At 62.0% G+C, this 12,929-nt stretch overlaps 2 protein-coding genes across 3 annotated transcripts; both read left to right on the forward strand.

The window, feature by feature from the left end:
* Positions 1-650: 650 nt before the first annotated feature.
* On the forward strand, positions 651-10,365 carry LOC138826422 (leucine-rich repeat-containing protein 43-like). 2 transcript variants are annotated; one of them, XM_070021580.1, is made up of 11 exons: positions 651-1,022; positions 2,540-2,650; positions 4,160-4,299; positions 4,791-5,029; positions 5,411-5,601; positions 5,928-6,289; positions 7,323-7,464; positions 7,551-7,670; positions 7,750-7,941; positions 8,147-8,186; positions 9,476-10,365. In XM_070021580.1, the coding sequence occupies exons 1-11, from the start codon at positions 708-710 to the stop codon at positions 9,610-9,612; spliced, it is 1,989 nt and encodes a 662-aa protein (XP_069877681.1). In that variant the 5' UTR covers positions 651-707; the 3' UTR covers positions 9,613-10,365. The 2 variants fall into 2 exon arrangements, with proteins under 2 accessions (XP_069877681.1, XP_069877682.1); XM_070021581.1 differs by lacking the exons at positions 651-1,022; positions 2,540-2,650 and adding an exon at positions 2,674-2,788.
* A 524-nt stretch (positions 10,366-10,889) lies between these two features.
* On the forward strand, positions 10,890-12,902 carry LOC138826423 (N-acetyllactosaminide beta-1,3-N-acetylglucosaminyltransferase 4-like). The gene has a single exon (XM_070021582.1). The coding sequence runs from the start codon at positions 11,744-11,746 to the stop codon at positions 12,800-12,802; it is 1,059 nt and encodes a 352-aa protein (XP_069877683.1). The 5' UTR covers positions 10,890-11,743; the 3' UTR covers positions 12,803-12,902.
* Positions 12,903-12,929: the final 27 nt, after the last annotated feature.

Consider the following 12,929-nt stretch of genomic DNA (forward strand, 5'->3'; position numbering starts at 1 on the left):
GTCGGTTGCCTGGCAGCGGGGCTGAGCGCGCGCCCGTCGGTTGCCTGGCAGCAGGGCTGTGCGCGTGCGCGTCCTGTGGTTGCCTGGCAGCGGGGCTGAGCGCGCGCCCGTCGGTTGCCTGGCAGCAGGGCTGTGCGCGTGCGCGTCCTGTGGTTGCCTGGCAGCGGGGCTGAGCGCGCGCCCGTCGGTTGCCTGGCAGCGGACGCTGAGGCCCGCGGCATGGCGTCGTCCAGCTCTTCCGGCCTCAGCCGGCGAGGCGGCGAGGGCGCGCCCGGGACCGTGAGCGCGTTCGTGCGCGAGCACCTGCGGCAGCTGTGTCTGAGCGAGTTCCCGTGCGGCACGGGCAGCTGGGTGCGGGCGTCCGGGGCCGGCCTGGCGGGAGGGAAGGGCCGCCCGGCCTGAGGGGGCGGCGGGGAGCCTGGCTGGAGGCCCGAGGTCTTTGGGGCGCATCCTGGGAGCCAGGCTCGGGGTCCTGAGGCCTGAGTCCTGGAAGGAGGCGGAGCCCGCGCACGGGTCAGGGCCGGCCAGGCCCGCGCTCCCAGCCCGGCGCCCCCAGGGCGTCGCCCCGTCCCGTCCCGTCCCGTCCCGTCCCGTCCCGTCCCGTCCCGTCCTTCTCTCCACGCCTCCCGGGCAGTCACCGCGGTGAGGCCGATGGCGGCCATTCCTCAGCGCCCCCCGCCTGTCCAGCCGCCCGTGCGTTTAACTTCATGGTTTTGGATCGTTTAAGAAAAATCTCTTCTTCCCCTTCGCAGAATAAGTCTCGCTTTCTCCCTAAAAGCTGGCGGACCTGGCGGGAGCTGGTCCCCACGGAAGAGGAGGCAGTGAGCCCGGAGGAGGAGACGGTGGAGGCCCTGCTGGGCCTGGTGCGCAGCCCCGACTCGCCCTGGGCCCACGGGACTCAGCTGGGCTTCTCCTCCGCCGAGGACCGCTTCCTGAGAGAGCTGGCGATCCGCAGCCCTCTGAAGCTCAAAGACACCTTCTTCTACTCCTACTTCCGGTCCCTGAGGGTCGTGGACAAGCAGGTGGGTGCCGGGGCCGAGGCCGAGGCCGGCTCCCTCCTGCCTTCCGTCTCACTGGCCGGACCCGCTTGTCGGGCGGGCAGGACCTCGCGCCCCCTTCTCCCCCTTTCCTTCACCTTCTGAGGATGACTCCTGACGCACCTTGGGACTTGAGCTCAGGGCCTCGGTGCTGTCCTTGAGCTATTGTGCTCAAGGCTTGGGCTCTACCACTTGAGCCACACCTCCCGCTTTTTGGTGGTTAATTGGAGAGAAGTTTCATTGACTTTCCTGCAGAGGCTGGCTCTGAGTCTTATCCTCATAGTTCAGTCTTGGAGTAGCTAGGATTACAGGTGTGTGTGAGCTATCACCGCCTGGCCCACATGGATTTTTTCTTTTAACCTTAACTGGGGAACAGGTGCTGGGGAAGTTTTATAGCCCGCTAACTTTGTTTACTTCTGTTACTAAAAAGCCTTCTAGCCGGGCGCCAGTGGCTCACACCTGTAATCCTAGCTACTCAGGAGTCTGAGATCTGTGGATCATGGTTCAAAGCCAGCTCCGGCAGAAAAGTCAGTGAGACTCTTATCTCCAATTAACCACTAGAAAAGTGGAAGTGGTGCTGTGGCTCAAGTGGTAGAGTGCTCGCCTTGAGCTGAAGAGCACAGGGGTAGCTCCCAAGCCCAGAGTTCAAGCCCTATGACCGACCAAAAAAGAAAAAGAAAAAGAAAAGCCTCGGGGCTGGGAAGGTAGCTCAGTGGTAGAGTGCTTGCCTTGCATGCTTGAGGCCCTGGGTTCAATTCCTCAGCACCACATAAGCAGAAAAAGCCAGAAATGGCGCTGTGGCTCAAGTGGTAGAGCACTAGCCTTGAGGTGAAGAGCTGAGGGACAGCGCCAGGCCCAGAGTTCAGACCCCGTGACCAACCAAAAAAACAAAAACAAAAGCCTTCTTTGCTAGATCAAAAATAACAGGACCCCAAAATTGCATAGAAACTTGGCCTCAGCCTTCCTGCTCTTTGCTCTTTTCCCTCCAGAACCCAGGAAATGACCTGCTACTAGAGGAAGGGCAGGGTGGCTTGGCTATAGGCTGTCCCCTAGTGACCGTGAAAATCTGTGTCTCAGGAAACCCCTGAGGATGCGGCAGGCTGGTCACTGTAGGTCGGGAAAGCCCAGCCGGGAAGCCCCAGATGTCCCGGCGGCCACAGGGAATCAGGGCTTCCGCCCGGCCCTGCGTCCTGTATGCCACAACTACGACTGCAGGCCTCCCACGCCGGCTAGCGGGGGGGGGGGGGGGGGGGGGGGGGAGGGCAAGGGGGGGGAGGGAGCGGTCACTGCAGCTCTGAGGCGGCAGCGAAGACCAGCTCCTTCTTTCCCAAAAATCTCACCATCTGAGGGACGTGGAGCCCCGGCCTCGAGGTCCTGCACACACCGTTCTCGGCAGGGGGAGGGCTGCGTGTGTGGAGGCCTTCGACCCTGCAGAGCTGCAGAGCAGGGGAGCCTTGCGGCTGCGGGGGGAGGCTGGGATCGGATCCTGTCCTTCCTTCCAGGTGAGCCTGGTGGACAGAGACCTCCTGAAGTTTCTCAAGCTCGAGGAGCTGGTACTGAGTGCCAATGAAATCAAGGAAGTCGATGCCTCGAATCTGCCCCCTACACTCAAGGTACAGAGCTCCAGTTCCAGAGGGGCCTTTGAGCAGGGCACCCAGAAAGCCTGCACCTACGCTGGTTTGCCAGGGCGGCATGTGCTAAAGAAGAACCAGCCCTAGACCGTGTTCCCCTCAAAGTTAAAAGGACTAAAGGTGTGGCTCGAATGGTAAAGTGCATAGCAAGTATGAAGCCCTGAGTTCAAACCCCAGTAACTCCCCCCGCCCCCCACACATAGTTAAACAGAAATATAAGCTGAAGCTAGGTGCTGGTGGCTCACACCTGTAATACTAGCTAGTCAGGAGGCTGAGATCTGAGCATCCCTGTCTGAAGCCAACCAAGGCAGGAAAGTCTGTGAGATTCTCCAATAAACTACTCAGAAAAAGCTGGAAGTGGTGCTGTGGCTCAAGCGGTAGAGCACTGGCCTTGAGCAAGAGAAGCTTAAGGACAGTGCCCAGACCCTGAGTTCAAGTTCTAGGATCAGCTAAGAAAAAAAAAACGGAGCCAGGCACTGGTGGCTCACACCTGTAAATCCTAGCTGCTCAGGAGGTTGAGATCTGAGGATCGCGGTTCAACGCCAGCCCGGGCAGGAAAATCTGCAAAACTCTTTTTTTTTTTTTTGGTTGGTCATGAGGCTTGAACTCTGGGCCTGGGCGCTGTCCCTCAGCTCTTCAGCTCAAGGTGAGTACTCTACCATTTGAGCTACAGCGCCACTTCCGGTTTTCTGGTGGTTTATTGGAGATAGGAGTCTCACGGTCTCTCCTGCCCGGCTGGCAAAACTCTTATCTGCAATGAGCTGCCAGGAAACTGGAAGTGGTGCTGTGGATCAAGTGTAGAGTGCTACCTTGAGGTGAAGAGCGCCCAGGCCAGAGTTCAAGCCCCACGACTGGAAAAAAAGAAAAAGAAAAGAAAAAGATAGGCCAGGCTTTATCATGAGTCTTCAGCTCACTGTATCCAAAAGGCCTAGACTTTGAGTTAAACACTGAGAATGACTAACCCACTAGTAGAAGACTGGTGAGACTCATCTCCAAGTAAGCACTAAAAAGCTAGAAGTGAAGCTGTGGTTCAACTGGTAGGGTACTAGCCTTGAGCACAAAAGCTCAGGGACAGCCGGGCGCTGGTGGCTCATGCCTGTAATCCTAGCTACTCAGGAGGCTGAGATCCGAGGATCATGGTTCAAAGCCAGCCTGGGCAGGAGAGACCGTGAGACTCCTATCTCCAATAAACCACCAGAAAACCGGAAGTGGCGCTGTAGCTCAAGTGGTAGAGCGCTCGCCTTGAGCTGAAGAGCTGAGGGACAGCGCCCAGGCCCAGAGTTCAAGCCCCATGGCCGACAAAAAAAAAAAAAAAAAAGCTCAGGGACAGTGCCTAGGCCTTCAGTTCAAGCTCCAGGACAGAGAGAGAGAGAGAGAGAGAGAGGAGAGAGAGAGAGAGAGGGGAACGGACTCAGCCCTCGTCTTTCTGAGTTTCCCAGGACGGAGGCTGGGAGGCCTGGCCTCACCCACACGCTCCCTCTTCACCTGCAGGTGCTGGAGCTGTACGGCAACTCGATCAGCAGCATGGTGTGCCTGTGCACGTGCCCTCCGCCCCGGCTGCAGCACCTGGGGCTCGGCCACAACAAGCTCCTGGGCCCCTTGGAAAGTCTCTTCGTCACGTCTCAACACTGGTGCCTGTGGCCAGAAGGAGGGGAGGGAAGGGCGGTGGGGCTGCGCCTCTCCTCTGGAGACTGGGGTTCTGGGCTTCAAGAGGCCGTGGCTCTCTAGATTGGGTTCTCAGTGAATCAGGAAACCCCACTTGCTGCCAGGAGCTGCTCCCCCTCCCCCACCTCTCTGGGGACGATCAAAATGTCCCCAATGGTGCCGAGGCCCCGAGGGGCCAGGTGAGACCTGTGCCCAGGAGACGCGTCTTGGCGCACTTTGCCGCGGTCCTGCTCGCGCTCCTTCACCCCAGCCCGGGAAGTGAGCCGCGTGCCCGCGTGGCTTCGTGCGGTCCTGGCCAGGAGGATGACACCCCGGGGCCCCAGAGCCTCCGCAGGCCTGACAGGAAACGGCCTTGCCCGGAGAGGAAGAGCTGGTGTGAATGGAGGCAGGCAGGCCGAGCCTCGGGCCACGGGCCTCTCACCGTGCAGCTGCTCACCGCGCGGCGCCTCCCTTTCAGGCCCAACCTCGTCTCCCTGGACCTGGGCTTCAACGACCTGACGGACCTGCAAAGCATGGTGGCCAGCCTGTCCACCCTCCAGAGCCTGCGGCTGCTGGTTCTACAAGGAAACCCTCTGGCGCTGGTGCCCTACTACCGCGGCCTCACCGTGGACAGCCTGGCGCACCTCTGTGTGCTGGACGACATCACCGTGTCCCCCAACGAGAGGCACCATTTCCGGGGGCTCAGCCGCAGCGCCGGTGGGTCTGGGAGGGGTAAGGGGGTGCCGCTGCTCCGCACCCCAGACTCTCAGCACTAGCTTGAGCTCTGTCTGCTTTAGCGAGCGAGGTCTGGGACAGGATTTTCTCCAGAGGTTCACCTCTGGGCCCCAGTTGTTTCACTCATGACCAGGGTGGCTTGAGATCGCCCCCTTGTGGCTCATGAGTGAGGTGAGGCAGGGCCTTCCCCCCCCCCCCCCCCCCATCAAGCACGGGCGACCAGGGCAGGGCTCCCATTGACCGTGACTTTGCTGGGGGCCGGCTCCTCCCCGCCTCCAGTCCCCAGACTGTCTGTCTCTGTGTGTGTCTGTTTGTCTGCCTGCCATCCTCTGTCCCTCACCCCTGTTGCCTGCCCCCTGGCAGACCTCTTGGCACATGAAGCACAGTTTCTGGTGACCATTGGGAACATCAGGGGCGTGGTGGATTCCTCCATCTTGGACCCTGAGCCAGGCCCCGAGGGCCCGTTCATCGCCTACAACTACTACGTGACCTACGACTTCGTGGAGGACGAGGTGGAGGGGGAGGAGAAGCCGTCCAGCCAGGTGCTGTCGCAGGTGCGGCCGCTGCCCCCGGCGGTGGCGTCCAGGCTGCTGCTGCACAATTCCACCATAGCCCCCGCCGCCCCCCTCCGCGCCCCGGGAAGCCCAGGGCACGGGACAGGGATAAATGGCCCCTTCCCGGTCATGTGGAGGCCGGCCTTGTGTTTACCGGTAACCTGGCCATCTTTGCTTCAGTCTCACTGTAAAGTCACACGGTGCGCAGGGGAGCGTGCTCACTTAGTGTCAGCCCGGCTTCCATCCCAGGCAAAAGGCTCGGGCCTCTGGCATCGGCCGCGGGGCCCTGGCCGGCCCGGCCCACAGCGCGTGGTCTCTCCTGGCAGATGGCCAATCGGTCCTCCAGCCAGGAGCTGCCAGAAGAGAGCCACGAGCAGGCCTCCGACGAGGCCAGCAAGGAGGAAGAGATCCCCAAGAGGTCCAGCAGTGTCGGGGTCCCCAAGGGGGCCCCCCGGGAGGCCGCCAGGAGCATCACCAAGGAGCTCACCCCGCCCGCGCAGCAGGGGGCCCAGGCGGTCCCTGAAGAGGCGGCCGAGGAGTCCGTGGAGTCGGGGGCCACGGAGCAGGGCCAGTCCGAGTCTTCTGTCCTCACCGTCCCGTCGCCCCGCCTGCAGCAGTCCACAGAATCCGCAGAAGAGCTGGCGAAGCTCCGGCCACGCATCGACCTCCGGCTCTGCCCTTCCCCGGGGTAAACAGCCACCGGGCCCCACGGCCTCTAGCGGCCTCCCCGGCGGCTGGGATGACTGACGTGAGCCGCCACACCCGGCCTCACACATCTGATGTGCTTCAGTCTTAGTGCCAAGTACATTCCATTTCTCTGTGCAGAGACCCGATGATACCATTTCTAGGTTTGCTTTTTGAAAAATGTTTTTGTTTTGGTCAGTTGGGGGCTTGAACTCTGGGCCTGGTCGCTGTCCCTCAGCTCTTCAGCTCAAAGCAAGCGCTCTACCACTTGAGCCACAGCGCCACTTCTGGCTTTTTTCTGCTTGTGTGATGCCGAGGAATCGAACCCAGGGCCTCATGCATGTGAGGCAAGCGCTCTACCACTGAGCCGCCTTCCCAGCCCCAATCCATTAACTTTTTCACTGGCAGCTCATGCTCTTCCACTTGAACCACAGCCCTTTGAGCTCTGACTCTTTGCTGATTTTTCTTTTTCCTTCCCTGGAGGGCCCTGGATTGACTTTTTTGTTCGGTCTCCCTGAGATTTCCTAGAGATCTGTTGCTTCTCACCCACTGTGCTGGAAGTGACTTCACCCGGGGCCTGAAGGGGCCGCCAAATCCCAGGCTCCTCCTTTGCTGCTCTCTTTGGACCCCAGTGGTGCACCTCTAAGCGAGTGCCCTACGCTACACAGACCTTTGCTGTCCTTTGCTCCAGTTTGGTCCTGAAGATTCTCACTCGTGCTCAGTCGTAAAGAGCTCACTTCAGTCCTCTCCAGCTTTTACGATTATTCATCTCAAGGATGTGCCTGGCGGGACTGGCGGCCAGGCTCAGTCCTCAGCTCTCGGCCTCTTCAGTAGCCAGGACTATAGCACCAGGCTTTAGTTAGTTAGTTGTTTCTGCCATGTTGTTTTTTTCAAAACACAAAGCAGGAAAACCCTTTGATGCATTTGAGGCTGGTTGCCATGGGCAGTGCGCGGCTGCTCCCCGCCATGCCCTGCGCCTTCACCCGTCTTCCCGTCGCCGGCAGGTGACGGTGCTCTGTCTGCCTCTGCCTTCCCAGGACGGTCCTCTTCAGCACCGTCCCCAAGCCCTGGGAGGACGTGATTCCCTGTGGGTACGAGATGCAGCACACGCTCAAGAACCTGGTGCCGGTCAAGGCCTTCCTGCTGGCAGGGACGACGGTGACCATCGTGGAGCAGAAGGTGGGCTGCGGGCGGCTCCTGCCTGGGCCCGGGGACCACCCCACCCCCCTGCCCTCCCCCCTCACCCCGCCACCCGCTGTCACCAGATTCTCTCCTGGCCTCTGGTGCCGCCCCCGGTTGAGATTCCTGTGCTTCCCAAGAAGGGCAAAGGGGAGGACGGCAAGAAGGAGAAGGACAAGAAAGGGAAAGCGGAGGGGGCCCCCAAGGTAGGAGCGTGGCTGCCCAGGCGCGTCCCCTGCCTGGCCCGGCCCGCCTTCCCCGCCTGCCTTCCCGGCTTCTCCACAGGAGAAGAAACTCCAGAAGAAGAAGAAGGAGCTGCTGCCCAAGGAGCTGCGGCAGGACCCGCCCATCCTCAAGGTGCTGGGCCGCAGCGCGCTGCTGCTGGAGCCGCTGCTCATGGGGGAGCCGCTGGTGTCCACCGAGTGCAACTTCGGCGTGGTCCGCAGCCTGGACCTGGACAGGATGATATTTGCCAGGGTATGGGGGGGGCGGGCCTGCTGCTCTGCCTCAGCCCAGCCAGGCCGGGAGCAGGGGGCGCGGGGAAGGGGAGGGCAGGACTTCTGGATGCACCCCTCCCCTCCCCTCTCCCCATCACTGGCCCCCTCTGGATCTTCTCGGAGCCCCCCCATCATTGGCTCCCCCCTCCCCCAGTAAGCATCTCACCCGTGGTTCTTTCTTTCAGGATTCAAAGAAGACCAAAAAACCGAAAACTGGTAAAAAAGGTATGAGTCCGCAGCACCCCCCCCCCCCCCCCCCCCCGTCAGGCCCTGGCTGAGGCTCTGCACGTGGAGCACTGACAGCAGGGCCCAGCGCTCTCCTCTGCAGTTCCATTACAGGCTGCCACAAAGTGTGATCTATGTGAGTGCTCACCCTCCCAGTCCTGGGGCCTGAACTCTGGGCCTGGGCGCTGTCCCTCAGCTCTTCAGCTCAAGGCGAGCGAGCGCTCTACCACTTGAGCCACAGCGCCACTTCCGGTTTTCTAGTGGTTTATTGGAGATAAGAGTCTCATGGACTTTCCTGCCTGGGCTGACTTTGAACCACAATCCTCAGATCTCAGCTCCTGAGTTTTGTTTTTTGTTTTTTTTTGGTCTGTCATGGGGCGTGAACTCTGGGCTTGGACGCTGTCCCTGAGCTCTTCAGCTCAAGGCTAGGGCCCATACCCCTTGAGCCACAGTGCCACTCCCTCAGCTCCTGAGTAGCTAGGATGACAGGTGTGAGCCACCGGCGCCCCGCCTCCAGCCTTTTCTGTTCATTGGCACTAGGGAATCGAACCAGCGCTTCATACATGCTAGGCAAACACTACCACCAAGCCACATTCCCAACCCCAAAGTTGCAATTTCTTTTTTTTGGGGGGGGGGGTCCGGTTGTGGGGCCTGAACTCTGGGCCTGGGCGCTGTCCCTCAGCTCTTCAGCTCAAGGCTAGCGCTCTACCTCTTGAGCCACAGCACCACTTCCGGCTTTTTTTCTTTTTGCTTATGTGGTGCTGAGGAATCGAACCCAGGGCCTCAGCATGCAAGTCAAGCGCTCTACCACTTAGCCACCTTCCCAGCCCCCAGAGTTCCAATTTCTACCTGAAAACTCAAATGTTACCAATTTATTCATCAAAATGCTTTCAGTCAGCTGTTTTCCCAGCAAAGGGTAGGGGTTTCTTCTTCTTTCTTCCTTTCTTCATCCCTCCCCCCCGCTTTCTTTCTTCTTTTGGAGAAAATATTTGCCAAATACCCAAGACTGACCACTGACCACCCATCATTTGTCAATGTTTTCAGTAAACACAATGTTTGGGCCGGCGCCTGCGGCTCAGGCCTGTCATCCCAGCTACTCAGGTGGCAGAGCTCTGAGGATCGCGGTTCAAAGCCAGCCCGGGCAGGAAAGGCCGGGAGACGCTTCAATAAACCACCAGAAAACCGGAAATGGCGCTCGCCTGGAGCTGAGCGCGCAGGGACAGCGCCAGGCCACGCGTTCAAGCCCCACGGCCGACAACACAACCAAACCAGTGTTTTCTCTTCCTCAGAGCAGACCAAGGTGGCAATCTCGGCCTCCGAGAGCTCGTACCGGCCGCAGCCGCTGTCGGTGGAGGTGCAGATCCAGCTGAGCCAGTACCGCACGGCGGAGGAGGCCTTCCACACCCTGGCGGACTTGGGCCAGTAAAGGCGGTTCTGAGCACTCCGCCTGGGCGTCTGCCTGCGGGCGGGAAGGGCTGCGGCGCCGCCGGCCTCCCGGCCCCGCGTCAGGGGCGGCGGAGCCGTCTGGGCCCCGGGACGCGGCCGAGGCCGGGGACGGCGGAGGCGCACCTGAGTGCGGGGGAGGGGGGGGGGGGAGGAAGAAACCTCAAGGCGGCCCCGTCCACCGCCCCGCCCGCCCCGCCCCGCCCCGCTCCCTCCCCTCCCCGAGCGGTTCGCACCCGGACGCCGGACGCTGTCTGCCCTCCCTCCGATGCGCGGCGGCCCGACGCGCGCTCAGGTGGGTCCCGGGGTTAGGCTGGCAGGGGGTTCGGTACCCGGAGCCCTGTGCGGCTTCCTGCAGCGGGGCCCGCCGGCCGCTCGGCGCCTCCAGGGAGCGCAATGGCCTGACCCGACCCGCGGGGTCCCCCTGCCCGCCCCGCCGCAGCCCCGAAATCCCCGAGCCGCCTTGAAAGACCGTCCTGGGGCGGCGGCCGCACCTCCCCCGTGGGTCTGCGCCCCCCGTGGGTCTGTCCCTCCCCGTGGGTCTGCGCCCCCCGTGGGTCTGTCCCTCCCCGTGGGTCTGTCCCTCCCCGTGGGTCTGTCCCTCCCCGTGGGTCTGCGTCTCCCCGTGGGTCTGCGCCCCCCGTGGGTCTGTCCCTCCCCGTGGGTCTGCGCCCCCCGTGGGTCTGCGCCCCCCGTGGGTCTGCCCCTCCCCGTGGGTCTGTCCCTCCCCGTGGGTCTGCGTCTCCCCGTGGGTCTGTCCCTCCCCGTGGGTCTGTCCCTCCCCGTGGGTCTGCGCCCCCCGTGGGTCTGTCCCTCCCCGTGGGTCTGCGCCCCCCGTGGGTCTGCGTCTCCCCGTGGGTCTGTCCCTCCCCGTGGGTCTGCGCCCCCCGTGGGTCTGCCCCTCCCCGTGGGTCTGCGTCTCCCCGTGGGTCTGTCCCTCCCCGTGGGTCTGTCCCTCCCCGTGGGTCTGCGTCTCCCCGTGGGTCTGTCCCTCCCCGTGGGTCTGCGCCCCCCGTGGGTCTGTCCTTCCCCGTGGGTCTGCGCCCCCCGTGGGTCTGTCCTTCCCCGTGGGTCTGTCCCTCCCCGTGGGTCTGCGCCCCCCGTGGGTCTGTCCCTCCCCGTGGGTCTGCGCCCCCCCCCGTGGTTCTGAAGTTCTCATTGCTCTGCGCCTCTTCCCCCCCCTCGCCCGTGGGCAGCGGGCGTCCGGCGGTGCGGTGCCGGAGGAGCGTGGAGGAATGCTGGCCTGGGCTGGGGCAGGGCACCCCCACTCCCGGGCCGCGGCTGACTTGGGTTCCTTCCCTGCGCACAGCACCCCGGGGCGTCCTGGCTGCTTTGCCGGCGAAGTGATAGGGGCAGCAGGGGTGGGCTCCTGCATAAGGGCTGGAGAAGGATCTGGAAGCTGTAGTAATGGAGGCTTAGACTTAATGGGAGAGGGGCGGCTGGAGGGAGAGGACAAGATGGGTGGAGCCTGGCTCCTTTGAACAGCATTTCCCCAGCTTGACATTGCTGGGAGATGCTATGACTTCCTTTCCCTACCGGGAAGCGGGGAAGCGGCCAGACCGATGGGGCAGAGTGTGTGTGTGTGTGTCAGGGAGGCATTCTTTGGAGGCCATGGGCACCTGCTGCCCTGCCTCTGGCAGGAGGCTGGACACTAAGCTGTGTGTGCTGATATTGGCCTTAAAGGCAGGGCCTCGTGCCTGTTCCCCTCCCCTGGAGGCTGGTGCTCTGCCGCTTGAGCCACAGCTCCACTTCCCTGTGCTATACCTTGCCTCTGCACTTGAAGAGCTTTTCAGGTTAGAATGGATTTGAGCAAAGTTCCCCTAAGTGTTCATTTCCAGTGAAGCCCTCAGGCCCAAGCCTACCGTGTTTTCTGGGGAAGGCTGGGTTTGTTTATGGTGTCTTAAATGTCTGCAAGTTATCTGGGAGGAAACTGGACCCTAGCCATGCCCCTGAAGATGGCAGAAGGCAGGGAGAGTGGTGAGCAGGTGCGCTTCGCTATTCTCCAGGGAGGGGAGTGGCTGAGGACACACGGAGGATAAATAGCCGCCCTGACAGCCAGCAGGGTGCCGGGCTCAGGTGTCTCTCCCCGCAGGGCAGGCCGGCAGGGCGTGGACATGCTGCTGCACGCGGGCTGGCTGCTGCTCCCGGCGGCTCTGCTGTTTAGCGGCTGGCTGCTCCTGAGGAGGGAGGCGGTGCCTGCCGGGGGCTCCGAAGCCCTGCAGCCCTTCTGGGTTTCCCCTGGCCCCCACCCCTGCCGCTGCTTACCCAACCACACAGCAGCCAAGGCCTCCCTGACCCTGCCCAGCCGGCACCGCCTCTTCTTGACCTATCGCCACTGCAGAAACTTCAGCATTTTGCTGGAGCCTTCCAGGTGTGCCAGGGATACCTTCCTGCTTCTAGCCATCAAATCCCAGCCTGGTCAGGTGGAGCGCCGTGCAGCCATCCGCAGCACGTGGGGTCGGGCAGGGAGCTGGGCTAGGGGCCGACAGTTGAAGCTCGTGTTCCTCCTCGGGGTGGCGGGACCTGAACCCCCGGCCCAGCTGCTGGCCTATGAGAGCTGGCAGTTTGATGACATTCTGCAGTGGGATTTTGATGAAGACTTTTTCAACCTCACACTCAAGGAGCTGCACCTGCAGCGCTGGGTGGCGGCTGCCTGCGCCCAGGCCCACTTCGTACTGAAGGGAGACGATGACGTCTTTGTCCACGTCCCCAATGTGCTGGAGTTCCTGGATGGTCAGGACCCAGCCCAGGACCTCCTGGTAGGAGATGTCATCCACCAGGCCTTGCCCAACAGGAACACTCGAGTCAAATACTTCATCCCGCCCTCCATGTACAGGGCCCGCCACTACCCGCCCTACGCAGGGGGCGGCGGCTACGTCATGTCCAGAGCCACGGTGAGAAAGCTCCACAGAGCCGCTGAGGCGACCGAACTCTTCCCCATCGATGACGTCTTTGTGGGAATGTGCCTGAGGAAGGCGGGGGTGAGCCCCACGCACCACGCTGGCTTCAAGACATTTGGAATCCGGCAGCCACCAGACCCCTGCCTTTACAAGGGGCTCCTGCTGGTGCACCGCCTCAGCCCCCGGGAGATGTGGACCACATGGGCAGGGGTGACCGATGAGGGGCTTCCGTGTGCAGCCGCTCCCGGGCCTCAGCTCTCAGGGGTGGGCTGAGAACACTTGGATGGACTCAGTGTGGAGCCTCACAGGTCTTCAGGAAACGCTGTTGTAAACCTCCCTCCCACCTTGCTTGCTCTCATTAAAAACGCTTTAGTCTGGCCGACTTGTCCAGCATGTATTG

This window comes from Dipodomys merriami, unplaced genomic scaffold (genome assembly GCF_024711535.1).
Source record: "Dipodomys merriami isolate MVZ:Mamm:240054 unplaced genomic scaffold, mDipMer1.0.p SCAF_142, whole genome shotgun sequence".
Taxonomy (NCBI): domain Eukaryota; kingdom Metazoa; phylum Chordata; class Mammalia; order Rodentia; family Heteromyidae; genus Dipodomys; species Dipodomys merriami.